Below are 11,237 nucleotides of genomic sequence, written 5' to 3'. Positions count from 1 at the left end.
TAAATCCATATTGCTGGGACTCTGGAATTATGGAGGGACCAGTGTAAGCAATGGTCTGCATCGGAATAAAATCTCCCTGATGGACATCTGAACTTCCTGTTTGCAAACTCCTCAAGGATCCTGGCATCTGGAAGGGTCCCTGAAACTGGGATGATCCTGGAACAAAGGAGGATCCTTGAACCTGGGATGATCCTGGAACAAAGGAGGATCCTTGAACCTGGGATGATCCTGGAACAAAGGAGGATCATTGAACCTGGGATGATCCTGGAACAAAGGAGGATCCTTGAACCTGGGATGATCCTGGAACAAAGGAGGATCCTTGAACCTGGGATGATCCTGGAACAAAGGAGGATCCTTGAACCTGCTGCGCTCCTGAGTAGGCTCCTGAATTCATGAAGGGTCCCATATGCTGAGGATAGGATCCTGCTGGCTGGAAATATGAACCTGATGCCTGAGTCACTATTGCTGAACCGTAGTGCACTCCTTTTGGTCCACCCACATATTGAACATCTGGAACCTCTGTTGGCTGAGAAGTAATCACCGGAGTGTCAAAATTCAAAGATCTGGGCACCAGTGGAGAATGATCCTCTGCCGCTTTCTTTTGTTTCTTGAGATCTCTGATTTCTTTGAGGATCCTATCATTGGTCTTATCATGTTGTTGTATATGTTCCTTCATCTGCAAAATCAAAGTAAACATGTCACTAATAGTGGGAGTGTAAGGAGCAGAAGAAGTTGGAGGTTTAGAGAAAATGGGAGTTGGTTTCTTCTCAGCATTTTTCTGAGATCCAGCAGGTGGTGGAGGCAAAGGTGGAATGCCCTGAGACGAATTGACCGCAGACATTGCAGTAGAGGTATTCTTCAATGATGAAGCCATATATTCGTATGCAATGAACCGGAATGATCACCAGCAGAAATACTTTCTTAGAAATGAAGCACCAATTGCCCCACGGTGGGCGCCAAACTATTTTGGTCAAAAATCTAATAAGGATAATGCAACCAAACTCTTAGTTACGGGGTATGATGCTTGAAATGAAGAACAATAGTAAGGATCACTTCAATGCAAATTGCACAAACAACACAAGGATTTATACGAGGAAAAAGCCCTTGATCTTTAGAAGATCTCCGGCATAAAAAACCTCGGGTGATGGAAACTACCGATCACCAATCTCAAATAAATCAATAAAAGTTTACAACTTCGGATAGTGACGAGCTAAGTACAAGGATCACTATGGTTATTCGTGTGAAAGTGTGAGAATTGTTAAGTGTTTAATAAAAGCTTTGAGACTGCAATTGCACGAGAGTGTGTGTGTAACTGAAAATGGCTAAGTGTTCTAAATTTAGCTCGTCACCCCTTTAAAAATGAAAGCTAACTAAGCTAACTAATTGTCCGACTTTTGTGCCATGCTCCCACGTTCTCCACAACGTCCATTTCTATTCAAATGTGTGCGAAATACCCGTCGAATATTCCATTGTAACGTTGCCAAGACCAAGTCAAGCTCAATACTCCTGCAAAACAATAGTAAACACAAACAGCCAATCGTTAGTATGAGGATCCTTAGGGTGATCCATGATCCTGATCCTGAAGCTCTTCTGAGGATCACTATCTGTCACAGAAGTAAGGATCATTATTAGGATAGCAAATAAGGATCACTAATTGTTAGAAAATCCTCCCCTAACAAATAATACAAATATAAATTATAAAAGTTAAACATAATACAAATATTATGAGTTATAAAAATTAAAAATAATACAAATATTATGAATTATAAAAATTAATAATGATACAAATATTATAAATTATAAAAATTAAAAATGATACAAATTTTATAAGTTAAAAAAATTCTATAATTAACAAAAATACAAGGTTCCGCTTAATCTTCGATAAGATTTAAACTCGGGTCTTTGTCTTTGTCTGAGTCTGATTTAGTATTGATTAACTCGTAGTAGTGCTATAACCGCGGTCTATACATTTCTTCCCACCGTTTCGCAGCTATTGTTCGATGTGTCGACCACAATGGGGCCAGTGTAGGCATGGGGTAGTCTCTTTCCAACTTAGCATGTTATAAGTGTCCCCCGTAAACATGTACGAGCGTTATCGCTTGAGGTCGTGGATCTAGTGGGGCATCCGTTAATGGGAAGAAGGTAGAGCTCCCTTCGATGCTGAGCACGTGGAGGAAAATATTATACCTTTGCGCTATGAGAAGCCCTACGTAGGGCATTTCCATCCAGTGATTTCGAGGGCACCCTTCCACTGAATCCCATTTGATGTTTTTACGTATTCGTTTAAAGTCTCCTTCGTCATATCTTTCGAATACATGCTTCTATAGCGGCTCGTTATGGTCAATCTCCAGTAGTAAATCACTTCAAATACGAGGCCATATGTATTCCCCAAAACCTAACCCGACAGCCACAGACTTGTACCCACAATGACCGTCTGGGGTCACATCTTGTATACGCGATATGTAAGAGTGAAACTCTGATGGAATTTGATCCTTAAACCTCATAATGGTTAACAAGTGCTCATTCCCCTTCATTAATGGAAAACCATGATCATCCCGCGTCTCCTTCTTTTTAGAACTTGTTGAACGGTTTTGTTGCATTTTAGGTTTTTCAGACTTTACAACCGAACCAGTTCCATGAGAGCCCTCTAACGGTACGTATGAGCTGTGTCGTGGTAAATCGTACCTATGTTTTGGGGAAGCGGTATATACGTTGCTGTGCTCGCCACAAGAGCTGTTTCTCGCAGCTTCGTCTAACCTCGCAGCTTCATCTAGCCTTTCTTGTACTTTCTTTGATGTAGGCCAACCGCGAGTATTTTGCTGGATGATCGGTGGCTTCTTAGTTGACGATTTCGGGGTTAAGATCGCTTTTATCTTTGAAAGCAAACTTTTTTTCTTATCGGGGGAGTGCGACTCTAATTGTTGCCGCACATTATTGAGCTCTGCTACAACATTGACTTCCTCATCTACCAGTTTACACGGTAGTAAGTCAAGCTTACGCCAGAATACATCTACGTCGTCGAGTTGTATCTTACGCCCTGCACAGTTAAGTCAATACGGTGTGAGAAACAGCTAAATCGTACTAAATAACAAAAGGTTTGTAGGTTTAATATTTTTTACATGTACGTTTGTAGTTTTCCAGCCTACAAGCACACGGCAACCCACAGCCAAGCCACATATGGCAACCACATGATGCGTTAAGTTTCAACAACACCTCCAGCTTCCTCTTTAGCTCTCCTTCCAGCAAATCAAGTGATGTATGGGAAACCTTTCCACGTAGGTTATCCAACAATGGGTGTCTGTAGTGGTTCATCGTTTTTTCGATGCTGTCGGTGAAACTTTTTTGTATTTCGCCGTACTGAGTTTCAACTATATCAATGACGCATCTTGCTATTCGCTCCAATGAACTCTCGCGGGTAACGTATCTTTTTAAATTTGCGTGTTGGCTCGCAACTCTGTTGGTGGTGCGCTGACCAAAGTTGCGACACTTATTGGTCCACGCACAAACGAACATTTCTTTATAGTCTTTGAGCCAGTTTTCGTAGACATAATTAAAGACCCCTGCAAAGATAAAATAATGAAATGTAAAAACGTGTGTAAAATATAATAGATTGGGTGAGTCGTTTGTTGAAGGAACACTTACTTTCTCAGTTGGAACCACGAGTCGGTTATACAATAATTCCAAGTTATACTTGTACATGGGCTCTGAAGTAGATTCGTACACTCTCCGCCAGTACGACAGAAGTTTCTCCCGATCTAATTTATTGAACCCTTGCTTGCAATGTGTACATATATTTTGTTCGATGTGAAACTGGCATAGAAGCCTAGAAGCGTTCGGGAATACTTTAGCACACGTGTTAATTAGGGCTAGCTCTCTATTTTTGACTATCACACGCGGCATCATACATTCATGCAACATTGACTTGATCCACTCAAGCACCCACACGAAGTTATCCCTTCGTTCTCTACAAATAACGGCATGTGCGATACAAAAAGACTTGTTGGACGACATCAAACCCACAACCTGGACAAATGGCATGTTGTAGATGTTTGTTTTGTAGGTCGCGTCGATCAACAACACGTGCGGGAATGCACGCCACATAGTGATTGAATGAGGATGAACAAAGAAAAGCTCTGTTACGACATCTGTTTTGGGTTCCTGTCGGGTGTCGTAAATGAATCGGTTGTCATGCAGCACGCTTTCCGGTGCCTGCATAGGATGTTTCCGTCATCAGTGACGCTCTAATTTTTTGTACTGCATTTTGCACGTCTTTCTGAACATGCAGGCTGTCGGGAAACTGCTTTCTTAGGGTTTGAAATATGATACGTGGCTCCATGTTTTGAGCAGTTAGCTGCTCCACTAACTTGTATTCGACTTCAGTAAATCTTCGCACAAAAGCGTGGGCCAACAGACTCGTCGTAGGTTCGTGGTTATGGTTCGCGTTGTCCACTTTTAACTCCCACGTGTCATTCGTCATGTCCCGAATGGCGAGTACTGAAAATGGGCAACCGATTTTTTTGCTACCAGCTTTCCTAACTGTTGCTTTACTACGGTGCTCACCATTACGGTCGCACACAAGCCATACCATCCCCGTAGTACCGCCAATATTTTTCGATCGGTGGGTAACAATTACATAACCATTCTCCTTTCCCGTTGCTTGTACCCAATTCTTCAAATCAGTTAGAGACATGAAACGCTAAAAAAAGTTACGTTAATAATAATAACAATAATAATAACAATAACAATAATAATAATAATAATAATAATAATAATAATAATAATAATAAGAACAACAACAATAACAACAACATTAATAATAAAAATAATAACAATAATAATAATAATAACAATAAAAATTATATAATTTTAACAATAATAATAATTATAATAATTTTAACAATATTAATAATTATAATAATTGTAACAATAATAATAATAATAATAATAATAATAATAATAATAATAATAATAATAATAATATTAATAATAATAATAACAATAATAATAATAATAATAACAACAACAATAATAATAACAATAATAATAATAATAATAATAATTATAATAATTTTAACAATAATAAGAGCCTAATAATAATTATAATATTAAGGATTATAACAAAAATACAAATATTAACAATAACAATATAATTTTAACAATAATAAAAATTAGGGTAAGAATAATACAAATATTAATGTGATACCTCCTGTATTTGAAACGGATTGCACGGGGTAGATGGTTCATAATCATCATACAGTGGTGTATTACAAGGCTCATAACCGTATCCACCTTCACCCCCGTATCCACCTTCAACCCCGTATCCACCGTATCCACCTTCACCCCGTATCCACCGTATCCTCCATATCCACCTTCACCCCCGTATCCGTAACCCGGATACGATTGCTGCGTCGGGTAATATGTTTCATCAACAGGTGCATTCTCAGCACCATATCCACTTTGTTGCACGTACGAAGATTCATACCCGTATCCGTGAACCGGATACACTTGATGCGCCAGGTAATTTGGTTTATCAACAGGTGGAGTCGAAGTCTCGTTCAAGTCTTGCAACTGTGTGTTTTGATCAACAGGGACTCCAGACACAACCTCCTCCTCCTCATTGGCATCATTTGCTCCCCATGCGTCGTTAGAATAGTGATTACCGAAATAATTCTCGTTCCAAAATGATGACATTTTAACAATATTGTGTTTAATATAGAGGAAATGAAGAAATTGAAAGGATGTCTAAATACAAAACAAGTGAATTCGTAGGCAGAAGAAGTGAACAATTGAGGAAGTGTGTTAATTCATGGGCAGAGATGCATGTCTAAATACACTTTTGAATTCAAAATGATACGCCTCGTATAGCTCTATACTCTGCGTATAGCTTTATTCACGTGCCTAGACAACATCGTATCAGTGTCAAATCTGTTTGACATACGCTTCGTATAGGTCTGTATGTTGCGTATCACTTTATGTACATACGCTGCGTATAGACCTATACGCAGCGTATGTCAGACTGATTTGACATGGTACTAGGTTTGACTGTCTGGTCGTGTACGTACCCCATACCTACGCTCCGTATAGGTCTATACGCTGCGTAGGAAAACTCTAAATATGTAGATAGCCAACCAAAGTGTGTAGATAGTTTGACAAAAAAAATGTAATCAATCAAATATGTAGTTTAGTTCTTAGTTTGATGAGAGCACAAGGGTGTCAAAATACCTAATAATAATCAATCAAATATGTATTTTAATTCTTAAACTCATGAAATCAGATAACTGATAACAGGCATAATTTTACAAATAAACACATGATATTTTATATCAATTAAATAAAGAAGGCCATGTTGGTCCGTTGACTGCTCGGCATGACCTCCTTATCTCTCCTTGTGTTCCTGTAAGAACTTGGATGGCACCCAACTTAACCATGGCTTGACCAAACTTGGTTGTGAAATCAGAGGAACTAGCAATGGCCGCAACCGTGGGCTTACTCAAACTATCAATTGCCAACTCTTGATCAATCTGAAAAACTCCCCTACGAAGCATAATCTGATTGTAGAAAGATTTGTCTACCACTGAAGAGCTAAAAGGGTTTTGATCCAAGTTTATAGCACGATCTACTGCTGCATTCTGAGGACATGTACGTCTCAGTGATGTTAACAGCTCCCAATCCATGTTGGGGTCTGGTTTCCCAGTGTTCTTGAAGTTGTAAAGGCGATCATTAATAAAAGAACAATGAGTAACTCCAATAGTGTGACCACCTACACCAAAAAAAATGTTAAGTAAATGTGTGTTTGAAATAATCATTAATAAATTTGCAACGGTACTGAGTTGTAAAGGTGGCAAAGTGAATTGGTTAAGTGGTAAAAACTGATAACTTTTGGGTAGAGACCAATGTGGTATTGCATAACTAGTTGGCCCAAATACCAGTCTTTCGAAATTGAGTGTGCTAGATATGACCACAGTTAAGTTATTAAAATTGTAATCTAATGTATTGATTTAATGGTGTGGTGGTAAGATGTCTTCTCTCTGTTTATGAGATTGAGAGTTTGTTGGAAAACTGGATCGAGCAAACGTTACAAGTACAATGATCTTATGTAACTAATCACTAGTTACGAATTCTAAATTATTATGAACAAAGAACAAAAAAAATACAATGATTCTAGCCCTTTATACTAAAATAAACCTTGTTAAGAAGTCTTGTAAAAAATCTTACTCTTATAAGGAAACAAATAATTAAAAAAAATCCCTAACCATTATCTATATATCTTGTGTGTTTATCTTAAACACCAAGTTAACCTTTTAACCTTTAACTTTCATGATTCACATATATAATTCCTTCAATCGAGATTTAATTCCAACAAGTTCAAATCATATAAAGTACAGGCATAGAAGTATGTTACTTTGTCATTAAAAATACATTTAATGCGTATCTTGTATTAATTTTACAATAGGGGTGTAATTAAGGTAAGTCATCTTGCAAGCTACTTAGTACCTACTAGAAAATTTTTTTTTTTTTTTTTTTTTTTGGAACTTACTAGAAAATATTTGAAATGAACTCTCGCGAGTCTAGTTACGTGGGTGAGTCATGTTAGTGTATTATAAAACTCCATACCGAGACTCACTAGCCTTATCATCCTTATGCTATTTTACGTTTGAAAATTTTGTAGATATATAAATTGCCCTTGACTAATATTTTTTTTTATTTTTCTATAGTTAAAATCATCACACTGCCCAGGATTTGAACCAACAACCATTTGATTGGAGAATACACCACTTTATCACCATAGTTTACCTAATATAGATAAGTGAGCTAAATTAAGTACTGGTAGAAAGCTGGTCGGACGAGAACGCCACAACACATTTACAAAGATTCTTTTTTTTCGCTATCTTGTGGGAATTTTGTCTCTAAATTAGGGTTATTTGCGTACAAAGTTTATCGCATTTTTTTAGGAATTTCCGCCTCATATTTTTCCATAGTAAATTTTCTTAGGAAAATTTCCACTTCTCTAGTAGTGAAGTCAAGCACAAGTTTAAAACTGAAGGCTCAATCAAGTTCAACTTGAGCCTTCACAATAGTAGATTCGACTAAGATTGGTTACACACCTAATTTAGTATATGTTTTGAGCGACTTTTACCAATTTCCCCTTTAGGTATATTTCTAATTTCTAGTTTAGCCTGTCTAAAATAAAATCTAACTTAAATCTTAAGCGTGTTAAAATTGTCATAGTTTAATGAATTACCAAGAAGATAGATCATGTCGGTCGCATTTAGTCCTTTACTAGCAAAAGCTTGAATTGCACTTGATACCGATGTAGAAGGAGATGGGAGGCTTGCGGTGTTTTGCGCAAGAGACACTGTCCCATCTCGTCTTCCAGTTTGGACATTGTATCTACCTCCACCACTCTACAATAATATGATATTTAAAGTTAAAACATGCATACTAAATATAATTATAAAGTTCTGAATCTAATAAGTTATAAAATTCAATACATATAATATTGTTTACCAATGAAATAACGTCTCTTGTAGCCATAACGATAATGTCAGCACAAGAAACCACCCCTGGACACACTCTCTCCACCGCGGCTTTTGCATCATCAATCACATCGTAGCCCCTAACGCTTAAATTTGGAGATGCGGTTTTCTCAGAGTTGTTTCCGTCTAGTAGAATTGACGCATCACACCCCTTTAAAAACATGCAAAAGGTTAGTAATTTTTTTTTATTTTCTGAGGTCGTCGCCACAAAAATATGTGTTCTTACAATTTTTTTGTCAAAGCGACTTGAGGAAATTTGCTAATGCTCAAAGAATGTAAAATCCTTGTGATTTTACATCTAACTAACTATACTTACATATTTATAAGTAAATGATAAGATTCATATAATTTTTTTCTGTCATGTATATTAGATATTCTACATTCGGGTTTAACCTTTGGGTTAAGCCACTTAGGGTTTTGTATCTTGGTTTTTTTGTATATTACCTTGTATATTGTTTTATTGAGACACATAATATATACAACATAGTGTCATGGTTAGGTTTTTTTTCTGCATATAACATTGTATATTGTTTTACTTAAACACATACAATATACAACAGTTTAGTAGGTATCAGAGTTAGGTTTTCTCTATATACAAACTTGTATATTGAATTACTGAAACACAATATACAAACTTTTAATGTATATAGGTGAATGTAAATAGCATACATGTTATAGTTGGTGTTGCATGCATGAAAATGGAAGAATATTAACTTACATTCACAAAGCAATCATGAAACTGCATTCTAATGAGAGCTGGGGCGATCGTTTTGTCGGAAAAGAATTTAGCGACAACCGTTCTTCTTACAATATCTTCAACGTCTGAACTTTGACACTTTCCATTGTAGAACCCAAACTGGAGATCACCATAGCAGTGACCGGTTAGGTTCAAGATGATGAACATAATTGCTGCTATGAATGCAACTGCTTTACTGTTTGCCATTTATTTTTTCCTTGCAAATTCTTTGATGAATTGGAACGAATAAGAAGTTGGTATTTATAAGAATGAGAAAAATTGCTTGAATGACTTGCACGTTTTGTTTGTAGTTTAGAAGACGTGCCTTCATGAGGACATCATTATTTTACACTGAAATTTCTTATGGCCGGTTATAAAATAATAGATTTGATAAAAGAAATCAAATATTTTATTATACATTTTCCTTTTCTCTGATTTATATATTAGGTGGATCTTGAAATTTTCTTTACTCGTGTTTATGCTCTAAGTCTATAAAGTATATTTGTAATTTACTCTTGTTTAAGTTCTCAACTCTATAAAGTCTATTTGTAATGTCTATAAACTCTAGCTCCTGGGTTTTGAAAACTAATATAATAATAATCTAATTAAAAATCACACTGTGTTATTATATATAGGGGGTCGGGATTTAAAGAAAACGGTAGAAAATATGAGAACGGTGAGAACGCTTATTGATCGTCCGATCAAAACAACTTATGTACTAGATTGGTGCGGTGGCATTTTAGTAAATAACAACAATTTTATTACGTGGACGCGCTTTATTAAAGGTAAAAAAGTAAAAAACCATTTCTCACATAAAACGCCATTGAAAAATAAAACGCCAAATACATACAAAACGCCAATTTTATCACTGGGTACTTTTTCTTTGGGTTTTTATTTAAGCTATCTGACTAAAAAAACGCCAAAAAATATGAAACGCCATTATATATAACGCCAAAGCATACATTAGGATAAAGGTTAATTGCATTTTTTGTTACAAAAATAACATCTCACCAAAACTACGCGCCAAAAAAATTCTATAAATAGAAACGTCTCACCACCTTCAATTTATCACACCAAAAAACACAAAAAAACACATAGTGGTTACTAAAAAAATTTACAACTAAATGTAAAACGCCAAAAAATACAACGACGGCAAACATCATTTCTTTGATCCTCAGTAATGTTTTGCATGAAGCTTCATTGAATGATTTGATACGTGAGTGTAGAAAGATTTTGCTGCATGAGATGGAAAAAATTGAAAAAAGAGGGACTGATGACACCCATATGTCATACTGTCATCTTTGTTCTTGAAGAAGATTTGGATGATAAGAAGAGACCTATACCAGAGTAAATGTTACTTTGGCCTTGATGATTAAAATGAAGACGACAGGCAGATAGCATCCACCCACACGGAGTCGATCTATGTCTCCAACATCCACAAAGACATTTCAACACATGAACAAAGAAAATAAACAACGCCAAACCCAAAACGTCATTTATTTGTCACATTTCTTGTAGTTTCAGAAGCAAAAAGAGACTGATGACACTGAACATTTCTTCTACTAGTGTTTTTTTTTTTAATTTTCTTTATCTGTTGTTTGTTTTGTAATTTCAGTTAATAAATAACAAAAACAAATATTACTGCTATAATGAAAAAAATAATAAAACGACAAAATTAGCAAATGCGTGTAAAACGCCATAATGCCATAAAAAAACGCCCTAAAACTACCAAACTATAATAAAATTAATTTGAACAACTAATATTATAAAAAAAAGCGTGAAACAATGTGCAAAGAATATAAAAAACAAAAAGAAGTCTAATAGTTATCTAACCGCCATTGAAAAACAAAACGTCATAATTAGAGCCGTCAAAGATTTGACGTGTTAAACCATAGAAACAGTTGAGTCTGAAAACAAAACACGGTAAACTGCAAAAAAACAGTAAAATGAAACGATGGAAAACA

General features: G+C 36.0%; 2 protein-coding genes across 2 annotated transcripts; both read right to left on the bottom strand.

Annotated features, from left to right (window-relative positions):
* Window positions 1-2,363: 2,363 nt before the first annotated feature.
* Window positions 2,364-4,101, bottom strand: LOC110899196. Its single transcript, XM_022146071.1, has 3 exons — window positions 3,906-4,101; window positions 3,126-3,560; window positions 2,364-3,037 (listed from the first exon to the last, which is right to left on the bottom strand). The coding sequence occupies exons 1-3, from the start codon at window positions 4,099-4,101 to the stop codon at window positions 2,364-2,366; spliced, it is 1,305 nt and encodes a 434-aa protein (XP_022001763.1).
* Window positions 4,102-6,219: 2,118 nt separating this feature from the next.
* LOC110907239 (peroxidase 60) lies at window positions 6,220-9,468 on the bottom strand. Its single transcript, XM_022152251.2, has 4 exons — window positions 9,256-9,468; window positions 8,509-8,688; window positions 8,243-8,405; window positions 6,220-6,760 (listed from the first exon to the last, which is right to left on the bottom strand). The coding sequence occupies exons 1-4, from the start codon at window positions 9,439-9,441 to the stop codon at window positions 6,324-6,326; spliced, it is 966 nt and encodes a 321-aa protein (XP_022007943.2). The 5' UTR covers window positions 9,442-9,468; the 3' UTR covers window positions 6,220-6,323.
* Between the last annotated feature and the right edge of the window lie 1,769 nt (window positions 9,469-11,237).

Source organism: Helianthus annuus, chromosome 2, assembly GCF_002127325.2.
Source record: "Helianthus annuus cultivar XRQ/B chromosome 2, HanXRQr2.0-SUNRISE, whole genome shotgun sequence".
Classification (NCBI taxonomy): domain Eukaryota; kingdom Viridiplantae; phylum Streptophyta; class Magnoliopsida; order Asterales; family Asteraceae; genus Helianthus; species Helianthus annuus.
The sequence above is the reverse complement of the archived record's forward strand: the minus strand, read 5'-3'. Positions and strand labels throughout refer to the sequence as shown.

Coding starts and splice junctions, on each gene's coding strand:
- LOC110899196 (XM_022146071.1), bottom strand. CDS start 4,101: ATGTGGCGTGCATTCCCGCACGTGTTGTTGATCGACGCGACCTACAAA. Junction 3,561..3,905: donor CAAGTCAATGTTGCATGAAT/GTATGATGCCGC, acceptor TTATCTTTGCAG/GGGTCTTTAATTATGTCTAC. Junction 3,038..3,125: donor TAGGCTGGAAAACTACAAAC/GTACATGTAAAA, acceptor TTAACTGTGCAG/GGCGTAAGATACAACTCGAC.
- LOC110907239 (XM_022152251.2), bottom strand. CDS start 9,441: ATGTTCATCATCTTGAACCTAACCGGTCACTGCTATGGTGATCTCCAG. Junction 8,689..9,255: donor TTCATGATTGCTTTGTGAAT/GTAAGTTAATAT, acceptor ATGTTTTTAAAG/GGGTGTGATGCGTCAATTCT. Junction 8,406..8,508: donor CAAGAGACGTTATTTCATTG/GTAAACAATATT, acceptor ATATTATTGTAG/AGTGGTGGAGGTAGATACAA.